The sequence below is a fragment of the Galeopterus variegatus genome, unplaced genomic scaffold, assembly GCF_000696425.1.
Source record: "Galeopterus variegatus unplaced genomic scaffold, G_variegatus-3.0.2 Scaffold763, whole genome shotgun sequence".
Lineage (NCBI taxonomy): Eukaryota > Metazoa > Chordata > Mammalia > Dermoptera > Cynocephalidae > Galeopterus > Galeopterus variegatus.
Window position 1 is genome coordinate 219,035 of NW_007726874.1, and position 20,128 is coordinate 239,162.

Genomic DNA, 20,128 nt, shown 5'->3' on the forward strand with positions numbered 1-20,128 from the left:
GACTATTTCCCCAAACCACTCCTCCCAACATAAAACTGAAATATAATATATGGAATCATTAATTCCATTGGCTCCATAATGCATCACAACAAGCCCCATTTTCTAGAACTTTTCTTACCAGCGATTAATGAAATAAGTACATCATGAGCACCCTAACATATCTGCTATCTTACTAATATTTTCTGTCTAAGGCCTACCACTGTGAGTGGCGTCTATTAAATGCTCAATAAGTATCTGTTGAACATTGTTAAGGGCATACAATATTTGGTATTTTGTAGGAGAATCTAAAAAATTTAGAGCAATAAACTTGATGCTTCAATAGAGTGCTTCCATATTTAAATTATGCAATCATGTGATTTTCTCAAAATGTAATTTTTGAGTTCTCTGAGGTTCTGATATTCTCTTTTATTCTTGGCAGCTGATTTGCAATGCTTTTCACTAATCACATACTTTCCCTTTCATCTAAATGTCAATTTTCCCAAAGTTTACCTTGAAGCATGACCAAAGACTGTCGAAGTCGGCTGTTTTCTTTCCTGATGTTCGTGAGTTTTTCTTTCAGGCTTTTTATTTTGGTGCACAATTCCTCCTTCGACAATTCTGCTAAAGGCTCTTCATCCTCACTGGAGCTCTCACCAGGCAGAAAGGCATTTCCCGAATATGGGTCTCTCTAAAATACAAGACAAGCACAACAAAAGAAGCTTTGTAGCATCTTTAATGGTTTATCCCATGTTCTGTATGCTGAAGGGACTTAATCAGACCTACAAATTCCTATTCTCACAGTCCCTTCCTGTCACTGATCTAGCCCCAGCTTTGTCCTCCACCATCCAGAAGAAATCAGGATAAGGGAAGAATAGCATGTTCTGTATGCTGAAGGGACTTAATCAGACCTACAAATTCCTATTCTCACAGTCCCTTCCTGCCACTGATCTAGCCCCAGCTTTGTCCTCCACCATCCAGAAGAAATCAGGATAAGGGAAGAATAAAGTTTCATGCACATATATCTCTTGGGAAACAGAAATTAGAATCCTGACTTTCAGCCTAACTTCAGTGAAAAATACAAAGTGGAAAATTAGTATAACAGAGTAGAATCAACAAGACCACCATTTTAATCTGGGCTGATATGCAGCCTGACCTCGAGCAGAATGCATCACTTATCTAAACCTTAGTTCTTTCATCTGTGAATACACACAATGTATTTAATAAAACAAAAATCTTAGCAAGATGCTAAGATATATGAAAGTTATTGCTTCTACATACCAGCTACAGACAATCAGTAACATAGTGTTCAAAAGGACACCATTTATTAAAAGTCAGGACAGTAGTTACCTGTGGTGAGGCGTGTGGGATAGTAGCTGAGGGGGGGGCATGAGGGGATCTTCTTGGGTACTGGTGATATTCTATATTTTGATGTGGGCATGTTCAGTTTGTGATAATTCATCAAGCTATACATTTTTGATATGTGCAGTCTTCTGTATATATGAGGGTTCTCCAAGAAGCTCATGGAAAGATTCGTATGATCTTTTAATTCTATTTTTCCATAAACTTTTTAAAGTACCCTTGTATAAGGTCATGTTTCACTTAACAATATTCTGAGAAGTGTGTCATTATGAGATTTCATCATTGTGTAGACATCATAGAGTGTACTTACACAAACCTAGGTAGTATAGCCTACTACACACCTAGGCCAATGGCTTCTAGGCTACAAATGTGTACAGCATGCTACTGTACTGAATCTGTAGGCAACTGTAATGAAGTGGTAAGTATTTGTATATCTAAACATAGAAAGGATATAGTAAAAATATGGTATAAAAAATAGAAAATGGTACATCTGTCCAGGGCAGTTACCATGAATGGAGCTTGCAGGACTGAAACTGCTCTAGGTGAGTCAGTGAGTGAGTGGTGAGTGAATATGATGGTCTAGGACATTACTGTACACTACTGTAGACTTTATAAACACTGTTTACTTAGGTTACACTAAATTTATTTAGAAAGTAAATAAAGCAATTGTGCTACAATGCTATGACTGCTACAACATCATTAGGTGATAGGAATTTTTCAGCTCCATTATGAACTCATGGGACCACTAGTGTATGAGTATACTCATATGTGGTCCGTTGATGACTGAAACATCGTGATGCAGCACATGACTATTATACTTCCATGAAATGTTTTTTAAAAAAGTCTTCAAAAAGTAAATTTTATAGCCTCCCTTGACAGTTTCCAATCTCTAGAGTCTAAATATTTTGTATTTATGTTTAAACACCGAGGACAGATGTCATTAACATACAACGAAAATGTGCAAGATCATTATGAAGAAAGTCAAATAACTACTTGAAAGACATCAAAGATGATCTAAGCTAATTTAGAGAAACAGCATGTTCAGGGATAAGAAGCCTTAATTAAAGAATAACTTAGTAAATTGGTTCTCAAATTTATATGGAAGAACAAAAGGCCAAGAATACCCAAATCAATCTTGTAGAGGTATAAGAAACAGGATCTTTCTTTACAAATACAAAGGCTTATTAAAATTCTAGAGCAATTAAAACAGTACGGTGCTGGTACAGGGATAGACAAAATGATCAAGAAATAGAATAGAGAGGCCAAAAATAGATTAGATGCACACACATGAAGAACTATGATGTATGACAGAGGTGGCATGGCAGCTCACTGGGGAAATAGGATCTGTTCACGAACAAAGCTGGAAAAGTTGGTTAATCATTTGGGAAAAAATTAAAGAAAACATTTGTGTTCATTACACAAACACACACACATACACACAACTTCAGATGGATTAAGAATTTAAACATCAGAAGCAAAACTTTAAGTTTTGCAAGAAAATATAAGTGTATATATTTTGAACTTGGGGCAGGAAAGAATTTCTTAGACATAAAATCACTGGTCATAATAAAAAAGATTAATAAATTAAGGTAAATTAAAATTAGGAATTTTATTCATTTAGACACATTAAAGAAAATGAAAAGACACATCACAATCAGTGGAAGATATATGCAATACTATTAACGGACAAAGAAATATATATATAGAAAGCCATATATATATATATGTAAGTCATATATATATATAAATTTTTTTCCCACAAATCAATAAGGAAAAATAAACTAACAATTCAATAGAAAAATGGGCAAATGACATGAACAAGCATTTTAAATTTTTTTCCCCACAAATCAATAAGGAAAAATAAACTAACAATTCAATAGAAAAATGGGCAAATGACATGAACAAGCATTTTACAGAACAGAAAACAAATACGGCTTGTAAGCATACAAAGAGATGTTCAATCTTACTAGCAATTGGGAAAAAGAAGATCAAGATCACAATGAAATATCATTTTCAGGCAAAAATCAAGGAGTTTGATAAAATCAAGCATAGAGTGGATGTGGATCAATGGAATTTCCTATATATTGCTGGTGGGAATGTAAATTGGTACAACTAGTTTAGAAAATATCTTGACATTATCTTATAAAGTTTAACATTCACCTACCCTCTGATCTTGCAATTGATCCCCGGGTCTATACATGAGAGAAAGCTTTTATTTTATTTATTTTTAAATGAAACATAGTTGATTGTACATATCTGTGGGGTACAGAGTTGAATATCAACACCTGTGTGCAATATGTGATGCTGAAACTGGGATAATTAGTATATTCAACATTATACAGTGTAATCGATTTTCTTGGCCCTTTGCCAATTCCTCCCTTACCCTTCACCTCCTCCCCCTTTCCCACCTCTGGTAACCTCACTTCTATTTTTTTTTTTTTCTTGTTTTTGTGACTGGCAAGGGGATCGCAACCCTTGGCTTGGTGTTGCCCGCACCGCGCTCAGCCAATGAGCGCACTGGCCATCCCTATATAGGATCCAAACCCGCGGCCAGAGTGCCGCTGTGCTCCCAGCGCAGCACTCTCCCGAATGAGCCATGGGGTCGGCCCTCAGTTCTATTTTTGAAAGTTCCACATATTATTATGATTGTTGCATCTTTCTTTTTTCATGTTTATTATTTTAGCTCCCACTTGTAAGTGAGGACATGAGGTATTTCCCTTTCTGTGCCTGGCTTAACATAATCTTATCTACGTTCATCCATGTTGCAGTGAATGGCAGAATTTCATTCTTTTTAATAGCAGAATAGTATTCCATTGTGTAAATAAATATACATGGGAGAAACTTTTAGTATATGTTGCTATCAGTTAAATGTGTCCCCCAAAGTTCCATGTACTAGAAACTTAATCCCCACTGTAACAATGTTAAGAGGATGGGAAATCTTATTATGGTAATTGAAAGGTGGGGCCTCAAAGAGGTGAACAGATTGTGATGACTGTGCCCTTGTAAGTGGATTAATCCATTGTTGGTTTAATGGGTGGTAATGGGGTGGTTTTGATGGCTTTACAAGGAGAGCCAACTGAGGAGGTGAGCTCTCTCTCTTGCTCAGCCATTTCATCATGTGACACCCTGCATCACTGTAGAGCCACCACCAAGAAGGCTCTCACCAGATGCATCCCCTGGACTGTGGACTTCCCAGCCTCCGAAATGTAAGAAATAAATTTCATGTCTTTATAAATTACCCAGTTTGGGGTATTTTGTTATAAGCAACAGAAATGGATTAATACATATGTATACAAGGAAATATATGAAAGACTTTCAATAGTAGAATGGTTCATAATGGCAAAAACCTGAAAATAACCCAATATTCCATTGTGTAAATAAATATACATGGGAGAAACTTTTAGTATATGTTGCTATCAGTCAAATGTGTCCCCCAAAGTTCCATGTACTAGAAACTTAATCCCTACTGTAACAATGTTAAGAGGATGGGAAATCTTATTATGGTAATTGAAAGGTGGGGCCTCAAAGAGGTGAATAGATTGTGAGGACTGTGCCCTTGTAAGTGGATTAATCCATTGCTGGTTTAATGGGTGGTAATGGGGTGGTTTTGATGGCTTTACAAGGAGAGCCAACGGGAGGAGGTAAGCTCTCTCTCTTGCTCAGCCATTTCATCACGTGACACCCTGCATCACTGTAGAGCCACCACCAAGAAGGCTCTCACCAGATGCATCCCCTGGACTGTGGACTTCCCAGCCTCCGAAATGTAAGAAATAAATTTCATGTCTTTATAAATTACCCAGTTTGGGGTATTTTGTTATAAGCAACAGAAATGGACTAATACATATGTATACAAGGACATATATGAAAGACTTTCAATAGTAGAATGGTTCATAATGGCAAAAACCTGAAAATAACCCAAATGTCCATGAACAGGACAATGGGTAAATGAATTGTGTTAGAGTCACACAATGGGATACTACATAGAATTGACAGTGAATAAATTATAGCCATAATGAATTAACCCTAGTGAAACGCTGAGTGAAAAAAGCAAGTTCCAGAAGTAAACATATAATACGGTACACTTTTTTTAAAGTGTAAGAACAAATAAAACTAATGATATATTATTTGGACACATACATACTATATGTAATATATAATCCAAAATATACATAATACATATTTATATAGAAATGTATAATGAGACTACACTATATGTATATGTATATATTTTTTAAATAAAACTTTTTAAAAAGTAAGTAAATTACACACAAAATTGAATATGATTACCTCTGGAGTGAGGCAGGCAGGAGATAGGGTAGAAGACTATATAAGTAGCTACAAGTTATGGTAATATTTTAGGTCTTGGAATGGGCAGCAGCTTTATTAGAGTTCATTACATTTTTTAAATTAAAAAAACAAAACGACATGAGACAATATATAGAGAATTTTCAGCATATTGCTTTGCACATAGTAGACATCCAGTAATCATTATTATTGTGTTGGGATACGATATATTTTCCTTCTTTATAGTTCATCTCCATTGTCCATTTCTCTCCCTAGTCTCCATTCACAGCCTCTCTGTTCAGACTATGCCATGAGGCTAATTTTGGGGGAGAAAGGAGAGAGCAGATTCACCTAGAAGAAAGCATTGATGTTTGCCTTTTAGTTTTTTTTTTTTTTTTTAATAGTTTTTAAAGTCGATAGCAAGGTGGTAGTTTGAGAACATATGCTCAGGACCAGCCTGTGGCTCACTTGGGAGAGTATGGTGCTGACAACACCAAATCAAGGGTTAAGATCCCCTTACCAGTCATCTTTAAAAAAAAGAAAAGAAAGGAAAACATATGCTCAACTGAGTTGTAAAACCCAAGCTGCACTGAGACAGAATTTTCTCAAACTACCAAGCTGGCAAATATGAGTATGTATATGTATATATGTATATATATAAACCCAATCCTGAAAAATTGGAGTACGGAGTGGAATTTATAAAGATCCAAACCCAGAAGCCTGCAGTGTAAGTTTTAAAAAATAAACCTGAGTGTAGAAGAGATAAAGGTATGACATAAAGAAAGTTCCTGCTGCTGCACAGGAAGGGAAAAGACATGCTGGTGCTCTGAGGAATAAAGAACTGGAATGGCAGGAAACCATATTTAAATGTCTTTGCACTTCCTGCCCCTGCACTTTGCAGGGAAGGGAGATGGATCACAGGGGTGGGGATATGTGAGAGAAACTGGATTGGGGTTGACTGGTTAGCTCATTCAGTAGAGTGTGGTGTTGCTAACACCAAGGTCAAGGGTTTGGGTCCCTGTACTGGCCAACTGCCAAAAAAATTTCTTTAAAGTAAAAACTGGAGGAGGGTAAGAATCTAGGATCAATTGAGGCTTAAATCCTGAAGTGACTGAGATAATAATGGCTTAAAGGAACTGTTTTAAACTAGAACACAAACTGTAATTCATTGTGGACAAGTTAAACATTTTTTTTTGTCCAACAGGAATAGAGAATTGAAAGCCAGATAAGATCACTTATAGAAAATACAATTACATTTTTGCATGATTTGTAGTGTATACATTCAAAATTTTATTTTTATTAAATAAAATAACTTTATAAATATGCAAATGTATGTATATGTATGTATATTTCATTGTTGTATGTATGTGTTTGTGTAAATATATGTAATGTTTGATTACTATTACCATATGTTGGCAAATAACTGATGTACTCACACAAGATGAGTAAATCCTAAGGGGAAAAATTATTTGATTAAATAAAAAAGAAGGATTTTTTAAAAACTGAAAGATAACTATTGAGACCATAATTCTATAGGTAGGAATTAGAAACAATTACAATGTATGGTCTAGTTCGTGCTAGAAAGTTTTAGCACATTCCTACATGAAAGAAAGGAAATCAGGCAAAAGCTAAACCATTTGTAAGCATCAATGGAAGGAAATAAAGTTAATAGACAAATATTAGATGGGGAAAAGATACTTGTAATATCCATTATATTTGAGATAACATCTCAAATTACAAGAGGCTAATTTCTACAATAGTTAAGGTATTTGAACAAATCAGTAAGATTAGAACAGGAAACCCACCAGAATAGACCAAGAAACCCACCAGAAAAAACAAGAACCCAAAAGAAAAATGGACAGTGGCAGAGACTACTAACTATCTCCAAGTATCTGTTCTCCCATTTTTCTATAGTAATAGGTTTTTAGCTGGGCCCATAGCTGTCAGCTCAAGGCTTCATATCCCAGACTCTCATGCAGCTCAGTGTGGCCACGTGACTAATTTTCCACCAACGGTGTATGAGCAGAAGTGATATGTACCACTACTCGTTCATGACCTTAAAGGAAGGGCATGCCTTCTCCTGCCTGTAAGCTCCTTTTTTTGTTGGCAGAGAGTAAGGCATGATGGTGGGAGTGGCAGTTATCCCAGAGATAAAGGCTGTGTGTTGAGAAAGGTAGATCAACAAGGTAAGAGGGAGTTGCAACATTGTGGAACTGCCATAGCAACCTTAGACTGCTTTTACTATTATGTAAAAAAGAAATAGACTTCCATCTTGTATTAGCCACTGTTATATTATTTGGATCTTCCTTATAGCCTTTGCAACATATATCATATCTAAACTAGAATTTGGTACCCAGAAGTAGGAATACCTAAAACCTGAAATACGTTTGAATTACTTAGAGGTCAGGTAGTGAGCAAAAAGGGCAAGGGAATAGCTTGCTGGAAAGCCTTTAACTCTTATTAGACCTTGGTGACATATTTGGTAAAACTGTCACCTGGAATACCTTTAAAGGCAGACCACAGTTCTATTAAGCCTGGAAAAAGGATGTTGATGTGCATCAGCTACATCTTGTCAGTGCTAGCCAGTTTGAAAGCAGAGATAGAAGGCTCTGAGTGCAGCATGCAATCTAAATTGATTGAGAGTCCAGTAATGTTAAATCTTCCAGGTTTGAGAAAGCCAACTAATTCTATACCTAAATAGCAGGAGGTAAGACTGTAACCTCAAGGCTTTCCCCAGAGTTTCTCTCTAAGGGTTCTCTGCCAGACAGTGGGATCCATCCCAGTTGTAAGCTTCAGATACAGGGTGTTTACCACCAAGCTTTTTGTTTCATAGGGCCTCTAGGCATCTGTCATAAATTGGAGAGAAAAGAGGCTGCACACAGATGCCATAATAAAGGAGAAGAGTTTTCAGGCTTAAGTTCTGTGACCAAATAAGATCTTTGGCTGTAGTGAATTGCAATAGAATGGAATCAAGTAGAAATAAGTAGTTTAGAAAGATAATAAGTTTTTGAGGAAAACAAATTGCTAAAGAAACCACAATACTGGCCTACAAGATTATGTGACTGTTTTGCCCCTCAGACGACCACTTAGTTGCCCCAAACCTGCACCATCAAATTAAAAGAATGAGATATCATTTTCACCCATAAATTTGGCAAAAAGTAGAAATATTGATATCAATGCTAAGTGTTGGTAGAGAAGTACAGCAACTTGTAAGCCATAAATCACTCTCCTACATATTTTTCACTGAGAAATTCTTATACTATTTCTTAAAGAGACATGTATTAGGATATTTATTTTGTCACTGTGGTAGCAAGATGCTGGAGGCAGTCTAGGTATTCATCACTGGAGGAAAGGATAAATAAAACATGGTGCTATGCGCCGGTTAGATGCAATGGATTAGATGTACACATAGCAATACTGATAGATGTTAAAAACAGTGTTGATTGTTTGTCGGTGGATGAATGGACGAACTGTGGTATATATATATACAATGGACTATTATTCAGCTCTAAAAACGAAGGAGATTTTTCAATTTTCCACAATGTGGATGAGCCTGGAGGACATTATGTTAAGTGAAATAAGCTAGGCACAGAAAGAAAATTATTGTATGATCTCACCAAGTTGTGGAATCTAAAAAAAGAAATTCAAATATACAGATAGAGAACAAAACAGTGGTTATCAGGGGATTGGGGAGGAAATAGGTCAGAGGATACAAAGTAGCAGATATGTACAATGAACAAGTCTAGATATCTAATGTACAACATGAGGACTGTGGGTGATAAAATTGTCCTGTATTTGGGATTCATGAGAAATGAGTGGATTTTAGTTGTTCTTGCCACGAAAAAAAAACAAAACAAAAGGGTAATTATATGAGATGGTGGATATGTTAATTTGCTTCACTATAATAACCTTTTTACTATCTATATGTATCCTATGACATCATGTTGTATACCTGAAATATGCACAAAATTTATTTTTAAAAAAACTGCTGATTAAAAAATCAGAAACAGATAAATGTTTGTATTATGTTACCAGGATACTAGTAAATGATACATACATAAGGTTATACAGTGCAGTGTGGTTTATGATAAGAAAAAGATTAGCAATAACCCATAGACATCATAGGAGACTGGTTAAAGGATGGTGCATATACATAGCGGAATGATATGGAGCTGTCAGAAAGCTTTCTACATATTAATGGAGAGGTCTTCAAAATAAATTAAGTAAAAAAGCAAAGCACAAAGCAGTATATGTATATGGAAAGTTAATTTTCGTGCCAAAGAAAGGATAAGAATATATATTCATATTTGCTTTATTTGGACACTGGAAGGATAAGCAAGAAAGCAATAAATGTGGTTACGTGTAGGATGGTGGGGTGGGGGATGGGAACAGGGTGGATGGGAGACAGGGATGTGAAGGAGATTTTTCACTGTTTACCTTTAAAAATATTTAAACCATAAGAATGTAGTATTTATTTAAAGAAATACATAAGAGTATATGAACACAAAACACTATATGTGTTACAAAGACATATACAAATGCATGTATTATAAAGACACACAAATAAAAAGATACAAAATTAACATATTGATTGGTTGTCCAAAGTATACGAGGGGAATAGGAGTAGGGAATTCAGATAAAAAAGGAACAAATGAATAATTAAAAATAGGAGAGGGGCTCCCTGACCAAACCAGTGATGAGGATAGGCCATGAACTGGGGTCTAAAAAGAAAAGCAAATAATAAATCTTAAAGAAAAGGTATTCCAATTTCTTTCAGTTTGTTATTTAGGAGGAAAAAATTTTTTCTGACAGTTTGCTGATCTTTAATTTCCCAGAATATCAAAGAAAGTGTAAACAATGGCATTTTGGCCATACTCATGTCGAAGCAGGTAAATTGTCTAATATGTTTCTAACTCAACTTATTCAACATTAGAAAGAGAACATGAAATCATATTCCCTCGATTGAATAAAGAATTAAAAGGAAGAATAAATTAATAGAAGAGGGGAAAATACTAATAAATTATGAAAGGAATTATGGGACTACAGTTGAGCTAGATAATAAAATTGAATCAAGGTAACAGAAAACCAACCTGTCCTTTATCCATGTCACTATTTGCATTTTCTGAGTCCATTGTCTCTGTCCTTTTCCTCTTTCCTTTTCTAAGAGCTTGGATATTGGTAATATCATCTGTCTGCAAGATCTTCTGCATTTTCTCAATTAGTTATCAAAAGTTTTCTGAAATTGTAGGAAGAGGGAATGCCCTTGTAGATGATGTTATTCTGGATGTAGCCCAAAAGTTAATGTTTTTCCTTTAAAACAAGAACAAAAAAGAGGATATGTAATATATTTACAACTGTGTTTCATAATGGCACTAGCCACTTAATAAACTACTTTTACTAAATGCTTCCTATCATTCTTTCTTCTACTGACCAATTTAGTATACATTTTCATTTTCAAAAGTCTTTCAATTTCATCATCATCATGAGGATGATCATGTTTCCATGACGTGGTATGCAGTGAGTTGTCACAAAATCAAATAGTGTAAATTTTTTCCATCTTTGTACAATTTTTTCTTGTCAAACAGTTATGAAGTGTCTAAAAAATAAAGTACAAGCATTATAAATTTACACAAACAGTATCTCTGAAGACTGAAGTTATGTATCATCCAGAAAAAGATGTTAATAATAGCAGATCTCACGAAGACCAAAGACCAAAATATTCTAGGGTGATCAATAAGGATTGCTAGAAGTGTTTTTCTTTGTTTGTTTGTTTACTGAAAATCCTGAAGGCTTGAGATGGAAGATTTTCCTTGATACAACACATAGGACTGTACTGTCAAATTCGACTCACAAATATCAGAGATCCTACGCAGTATCAAGTTTTACTAATAATTTCAAAGATATAAGCAATCAAGAGGTACAGGCAATGTAGGCAGAGGTCTAGGGCATCCTTCTGGATTTTAAGGTTCTTCCCTCTCACATCTGCAGTCCGGAATAACAGGGGAGGCTTCTAAATTAGATCTGAAGGTCACCTCACACCATGGGGAGTGTTTAAGTTCTGACAAATTTTCATTTCATATTTCAGAGTTGTATAGCTCGCATGGCATTCTCTAGGGAGTTATAAATCCATAGATTCTAGACATGTTGCCATAAGCAATCCTAAACCAACAATACTGTTAAGAGCCTTCCACAGATACAAACTCTTCTCTTAGTAAATGTTATTAGTCTATTTGCCAGAGCAGGGAAAACAAATTTTTTTTGTAAATATTTTAGGCATTGCAAGTCAACAGTCCAAATATAAGATATTATATATGTATTTATATAGCAAGAAAGAAAACAAATTTTCTTTTTTTTTTTTTTTTCCTTTTTGTCTTTTTTCGTGACCGGCAATGGATCGCAACCCTCAGTGTCGCGCCCGTACCGGACCGGGACCGGCAACGGGATCGCAACCCTCGGTGTTGCACCTGCACCTCGCTCAGCCAGTGAGCGGCCGGTCTGTATGTGGGATCCGAACCCTTGGCGGGAGTGCCGCCGCGCTCCCAAGCGGCGCACTGTAGCAGTGCGCCACCGGGCCGGCCCCAAAAACAAATTTTTATAAAATTTTTATTCACAAAGTTCAAAAATATAATAATTGAGTGCAACTTTTTGTAAGACGTTTACTAATGAAAAGTGTGGAATTAAAAAGATATATTGCTTAATTGGGTTTTAAAGTTAGTGTTCTCTATCATCAAAATCAATTGCAAATACTCATCTGTTAATGCTGATATATAATGAGATTTTATGTATTTCCTCTTTGAAAATGTCTTTCACACTGATAGGTACTGGCATATATTAATATTAATCCATGAGCTTATAATTTTCTTAATCAAGATAAAATTCACGTAATGTAAAATTCATCATTTTAACCACTTAAAAGTGTGTATTCAATGGTTTTTAGTATATTTGCAATATTGTGCAACCATCACCAAGAAACTCCACACCTCCAAATATGAGCTTATAATTTTAATTTAGTATATCCATCCCTTAGAAGACTTTTTATAGAATTTTATTAAATTCCTCTCTTGATATTTGCCATGCATGTCATTACATTGCAGATTAATTACTTCCAGTTAAAGGTTAGGTGGAAGCTCCTCAATTGCATGGTAAAATGGATTTTGAAATATGGACATTTCTTTGGACTTGCATTGAGGTCTGAAAAACAGTCCTGGAACCATAATTTGAACTTGAAAAAATATATCCAGTGCAAATCTGAGTGGGGATAAAAATCTCATTTCTTGTTTTAACTTTTGACAGTAAAGGAAGTATATAAAGCAGCTTGATGTTACTTATGAGTCACAAATTAGCTGTTATTGAAATGACTTTACCTCAGTATATGTTTTGCATGTAAGTGCCTGTATTGTCATGTAATTTTGTCTCATAATTTCTTAATAAATTCATTTAAGAAACATTATCAAGTTAATAGCAAAATCTTATTTCTGAAGTTGTTCAGTATACCATAAGAATGTTTGAGGGCAGTTCTTATTCACAAAAAATTCATATTGGCCCTGAGTTCAAACATTTGCAGTAAAACTTTGCCACTGCTAAGGTATTGAAATGCTGAGTAGTAGGGCAAGTCAGGATTTTCAACTTCCATTTCCAAAAAAATTCATGAACCTGATGATGGCCAAGTCCACAAGAAAAAATTAAATTCACTGTTGACACTATTGGTTCAATAATACATGATTTTTTTCAGAAATTGTGAAGGTGATCAAAAAATCTATTTGGAAATGCAAGAGATTCAGAATGGCCAAAAGAATCTTGAAAAAGAATAGTCAAATTTATAGAGACAGAAATTAGATTCATGGTGTCTTAGGGGTAAGAAACAGGTGGGGGAGGTGGAATGCAATAGTTGCAAAACTCTGTAAATATACAACAAACAAACGTACAAAAAACTTCATTGAATTGTACGTGTTAAATGGGTGAAATGCATAGTATGTGAACCATATTTTGATAAAGCTGTTTAAAAAAAATCCATAGTGGGTTCAAATATTTTCTGCAAAGTAAGCGCTGATAAATAACAAAATGAATAACCATAGACTTTAAACACCTTACATTTTCATAAGTTTTGTAAATTTGTCTAACTAAGCTTTTATCTGCTCCACACATATTTTTACCATCAGTTTTAATACATCTTAGTAGATTCCACTTCAGATTGTACTGAATTAGTGTTTTCTCAATGTCTTTGAAAATATTCTTGCCCACAGTTGTTTCACAAAGACTAGTTATAGAGGCTACTTTGTCAACCACTCTAAATTAAGCATTTGTTCCTCAAATAAAAAACAACTGAGCAGTAACATCTGTTGATTCATCAAGAACCAAGAAAAACTCACAGTCACTTGCCTTATTTTAAAATTAATTATTGTGCTGCTCTCAATGTCCCCAACTCTTAGAGCAACTGTTTTTGCTGAAAGACTAATAGTCATAAGTCAGTTATTTTTTTCTGGATACAGTCTTCAGCTACTGTAATCAAGTATGATTTAATTAACTCACTAACAATAAATGGCTTTCCTTGCTTGTCTAAAAAATAAGGCATTGAGAAACTTATTTTGGTTGCAGACTCATTTCCATTTTTTATTTTTGTGAAGAAATTCTGCTGTAATGAAATATGGAATATTCATTTTAAGTTTTCTAATTTTTCTGTTGCTTTTCTGTGAGTTGGAAATATTGTGATGAGTGCTTAGTCTGGTATTAACATACATCATGTTCTTTTAGCACAATTATAGTGTCATTGTATAATAAACACAATCCTTTGCCACCTAATTTGATAAAATAATCCACATTCTACTCTGCTTTAAAAGCACTAAGTCCAGTTTTCTCTTTTTATCTGTTTTGACATGACTGGCATGCACTGGTAATAGAAAATAAAATAAAATGCCATGGTATGATAATATGCAGGCCACTCAAAATGCTGTCAAGTTATTATAACTGCATCACTGTGATTTGTGGTGCACTGAGCAGCACTTCAAAACAATGAGATTGCCCCATGTAGTCTCTGTCACAACTACTTAACTCTGCTCTCGTAATATAAAAGCAGGCATAGGCAATATGGAAGCACATAAGTGTGGCTGTGTTCCAATTAAACTTTGATTATGGACACTGAAACTTCAATTTCATATTATTTTCATATATTATGAAATATTATATTGATTTTTTTTAAAAAAAACTATTTAAAATTGTAAAAAACATTCTTACCTTTCAGGCTGTACAAAAACAGATAGCAAAGCCATAATTCGCTAAATCCTGACCTAGGGATCCAGTTACCATGTTTAAAATGAGTTTAGATTATATCACCTAGCTTCTTTTACTTTATCTTCATTGCTCTTTCTGGGGAGCAGGACAGTTGCTTTATTCCTTCCTCTCCAGTGCCTTACTTCACTGCACATTATTACTAACAAATTAAGAACAGTACTTGAGAGACACAATATATAGCCTGTAAAATCCTAAACAAAATCATTATTTGATAAAACTAAATTTTACCAGATTTAAATAATAGGGACCTGTTAAGTACTACTTAGTGATGGTAATGGATGCCAGAATCCTGGTTCACTGGGGTTGCTGATAACCCAGGGTGTGTAGAGATTCTTTTTCTCCACAATTGAAAGATAAAAGACTATTTGCCTCTAGGAAGGGTTTCTTCAACATATATCCCACTCTCTCCATTTTGTTTTCATGTTTTGTCCAATTCATCACCACATTTCTAGTAAATTCAGGGCAGTGAAGTAGAGCCTTTCTGATTATTCTTTATTTATCCTTTGTTCATACAGTAGATCAATACTCCACTAGAATATCAGTTTAGACTGAAAAACTGTGTGGTAACCTCATGTCTTTTATATGGTTTCTCCTGTATTGAACTACACAAGTTTCTCTTTTCAGAAGAAACAAAATCTTGCTGTTAACTGAATTGTGTCTCCCTCAAATTAACATGTTGAAGCCTTATCCCCCAATGTGATTGTGTTTGGAGATAGAGTATGTAGGAGGTAATTAAGGTTAATTAAGGTCATAAGGGTGGGGACCTAATGTGACAGAATTAGTAGCCTTATAAGATGAAGGTGAGAGAGACTTTTTTCTCTTTCTCTGCCATGTGAGGGCAAAGCAAGAAGGCAGCAGTCTGCAAGCCAGGAAGAGAGACTGCACCAGATACTGAACCCTGCTGTGCCTTGATCTTGGACTTTTTAGCCTATAGAACTGTGAGAAATAAATTTTTGTTGGTTAAATCACTCAATCTATGGAACTTGTTATGGCAGCCTGAGCTTACCAATATACTTCTATCACAAAATGGGTTGTCTGTTTTGTATTGAGACTTCAAGTGCTTATAGGCCTAAAGAAAGTGACATAATTGCGAAGTCTATCTTCTCTTTTCATTTAAAAAGCAGCAATGCTCATTATAAAATTGACAATCACACATATAGAGTGTATGACATAAAAGTATAAAAGTCTTCCTTCTAATCCTCTTTCCTTTTAAAGTACATAAATAATTACGTTTTCAACAGTTACACTTTTTTACTTTAAACTTTTTTATTCATGCTGAAAAATTACTTTAGGCGTGCTAACCATTAAAAAGAAATTATCTATAAAACTCTTAGAAGAGAACATAGGGCAAAAGCATCATGTCATTGACTTTGGCAGTGGGTTCTTAGCTATGACACCAAACACACAAGCAACAAAAGAAAAAACTAGAAAAATTAGACTTCATGAAAATTAGAAAGTTTTGTGCATCAAAAGTCATTATTAATAGAGTAAAAAGGCAACCCACAGAATGTGAGAAAATGTTTTCAAATTATTTATTTGATAAAGGATTAATATCCAGAATATATAGAACTCCTAAAACTTAAAAAAAACAACACAATTAAAAAATGGGCAAAGGACTTTGCTTTGTTGAATGTGTCCCCCAAAAGTTCATGTGTTTGAAACTTGATCCCCACTATAAGAGTGTGGGAGATCCAATTATATATTTGAAAGCTTGGGCCTTTAAGAGGTGATTGGATCATGAGGAACGTGCTCTCATGAATGGATTAATCCATTCCTGGAGTAATGGGTTAATGGTTTAGGGGGTTGTTACAGAAGGGGCACTGGTGGTTTTACAAGTAGAACAACTGAGCACATTAAAGAGCTCTTGCCATCCTTGCCATGTGATACCCTGGTTGCCACGGGACCCTGTAGAGAGTTCCCACTTAGAAGAAGGCACTCACCGGATGTGCCTCCTGGATCGTAGGCTTCCCAGCCTCCAAAACTGTAGGAAATAAATTTCATTTCTTTAAAAATTACCTAGTTTCAGGTATTCTGTTACAAGCAACAGAAAATAGACTAATATAGACTTGAATAGACTTTTCTCTATAGAAGATATACAAATGGCCAATAGCACATAAAAAGATACTCAACATGACTAATCATTAGGAAAATTCAAATCAAAAGTACCTCACACGCATTGCTACTAACCCAAACTGAAATCACAAATATTGGTGAGGATATGGAGAAATTAAAATGCTGTGTACTGTTAGTGGGTATGTAAAATAGTGCAGCAGCTGTGGAAAACAGTGTGGTGGTTCCTCAAAAAACTAAAAATAAAATTACCCTTTGGTCCAGAAATTCCACTTCTGGGTATATACTCTCAAACTTGAAAGGAAAGTCTTGAAGAGCTACTTGGGCACCCATGTTCATAACAGCATTATTCACAACAGCTAAAATGTGGAAGCAAGTCCATTGACAGATGAATGGGTAAGCAAAATGGGGTATACATATAATGTAATATTATTAGGCCTTAAAAAGGAAGGAAATTCTGACACATGCTACAAGATGGATGAACTTTGAAGACATTGGGCTAAATGAAATAAGCCAGTTACAAAATTACAAATACTGTATGATTCCATTTATCTGAGGTACCTGTAACAGTCAAATTCATAGAGGCAGAAAGTAGAATAGTGGTTGCCAGGGGCTGAGGGAAGGGTAGAATGGGGAGTTATTGTTTACTGGGTATAAATTTTCAGTTTTGAAAGACAAAAAGCATCCTGGAGATGGATGGTGATGGCTGTACAACAATATAAATGTATTTAATATCACTGAACTGTACACTTAAAAGTAGTTAAGATGGTAAATTTTGTGTTATGTGTATTTTACCACAATAAAAAAAACTGAAAAAAAAATTTACAGAACAGTTTTTGTATTATCCCTAATTGTATTAAACTTTTCTCCTCCTGATATGATTTGTTTAAAGAGCAAATCCTCAAGTTCCTTCACAAACTCATAATTCACTCAAGACCATTCAGAAATGGACATATGAGACCTCTTTTAGAATGTCTGATTTTCAGGAGATTTCAGGTCAACAGTCTGTTATAATATCCACAGACAGGTGATTCAATATTTACATTACTTGGCAATTAGCAAATACAGAAGGAATATTATGAATTTGGGCATACATTAGACACGACTGGTTCCTGATAGCTAGTAAAAAATTCACCGTGTTGCCATCTGCCCCCTATTTATTTATTTAGTTACTAAAAGAAAGCATTTTGTTAATTCCCTATATAGTTATAAGGAATGAGATTAAGCACAAACACAGCCATGATAACATCCAAGATATGTGATTGGATGAATAATACGGTATACTCATATAAGCTCATGCCTTTCAATCTTCTGGAGTGCAGCTCCCAGTAAAAAATACATTTGGATCCAGAAAACATACACACACACGCATGCACATAAAACTAAAACAAAATGTCATGAAACATATATTTACTTTTACTACTTGCAATGTACTCTCTTAGTTTCTATTCTATTTATTTTATTTCATTTAAAAAAGTGCTGGTCATAGCTCATTAAATTGATTTTACAAGCCACTGATGGGTTATAACCCACAGTTTGAAAAACAATGTCCTAGGCAACATCCAAATTATGAAAAACACAATATCTAAGAAATAAAACATAGAAAAAGGGGAGCTTTGTAATTAATAAAAGCAAATAAATTTAATAAAAATATAAATTCTCAATGCATTTATGTTTACTTCTAACAAGTCAATCACAATTAATTGACTAATGCAGGAATTCAAAAACCACCTCTGAAATTCTAAGAAACAAAAGTCATCAAACTTAAGGAAATTAAACAAATTTCAAAATGTAATTTGTGTCTCATCTGCCTTTGTATTTAGATATAAATTCTCTATTATAAAGTAAATAAAAATTGTGAAGGACAAGTGTAGCACTACAATAAAACCTGAGTACCCTATCATAAGTTTCAAAAGTTTTGGGGGGCTTTCTATACATATCGATTTTGGAATAAATAGACATAAAAGATCCCTTGCAGTATTCAGGTCAGAATATGAACTGAAGACTCCCCTCTAAATGAGTCCCAAAGTGCCAGGAAAATAGTGCCAATGTAATTCTAAATATCCAGTGGCTGGCTTAGTGATTTCTGTGAGTCCAGCCACTTAGCAAGGTGGGACATATGGGGAGGGAGATGTCCATATTATTACTTTTTAAAATTATACATGTCCTAGAGGAAGAGAAATCAAGATTGGAATGACTTTAAATGACTGGGTGCTTTCTGAGCACTTCAACATTCTGACAGTACTCCACTGAACAAAACAAATGCACGGATGGCTCTCTCCTCAAAGTGTTCTTGACTTCTGGAGGGAAGCGACTAGCTTTTACTAATGTCCATCAGAGAGCATTTCAAAATACTCTTTACTTCCTCTGTCTTCAAATGACATCAAACACATTTTCCCTATACCCAACTCACTCCTCCTTAAATAGTCCCTTTGTTAAAACCCTGTCAAATCATCCTAATTTAAGGCGCCATCTGTTTCTTGCTAGAACCCTGACTGATACAACATGGTGCGGCTCCTCAAACCTGCTGACTGCCTGGGTGTCTATATATTTGCCAGTCAGTAGATTCCTTCTGCTGCTAGTACTTAAACCTGTTATCTCCCTATGGACATCTGATACTGACAATTTGCCTTGTCCTCCACTATTTGTTTACTGGGGTGTTAATGTTCTACTGGATAAAGCTGGTATTTCTGATTTCCATGTTCTGACATGATCCATCCTACCACTGATCGAGCTCTATTTCCAGTGGTAAAGGAGTAGTTCAAAGAAAAGGGGGAACCCCCCATTTTTTGCTCTTCTCTTTATGCATAAACACTCAGCTCTCTATCACTGAATCAATATCACTGGTATTACTAGTACTAGTAGTTCCATACACATTAGTTTCATCATCTGTACCAGAGTCTCTCTATTGTTCCCAACCTGGCAAGAGAACCAAGTGTTAAATGACCCAGCCTTAGTCTAATCTATAATTAGACAGTGTGACTGGCTTACTTTCATCTTGATGTGTTCAGGAAGAAGACTTGTATGGCAGGCAGGTAATAGCACAGAAACAGAGGCTGGGGACAGTGGAAGACACATCCCCATCAATTGTCAACGAAAAGCCTGCAGCCATGGATGAAACCATCTGAAAGTATGCACAAGAAAGTAC

General features: G+C 35.1%; 1 protein-coding gene across 2 annotated transcripts in view; it reads right to left on the reverse strand.

Annotated features, from left to right (window-relative positions):
- Nucleotides 1-20,128, reverse strand: part of BEND6 (BEN domain containing 6) — a 56,901-nt gene that overhangs the window by 26,154 nt on the left and 10,619 nt on the right. Inside the window, exons 2-4 of one of the 2 annotated variants that reach the window (XM_008572183.1) lie at nucleotides 11,054-11,218; nucleotides 10,713-10,932; nucleotides 490-667 (exon numbers count right to left, since the gene is read on the reverse strand). In XM_008572183.1, the coding sequence (XP_008570405.1) occupies nucleotides 490-667; nucleotides 10,713-10,832 (298 nt within the window). In that variant the 5' untranslated portion in view covers nucleotides 10,833-10,932; nucleotides 11,054-11,218. The remainder of the gene's footprint in view (nucleotides 1-489; nucleotides 668-10,712; nucleotides 10,933-11,053; nucleotides 11,219-20,128) is intronic. The other variant, XM_008572184.1, reaches the window with a different exon arrangement.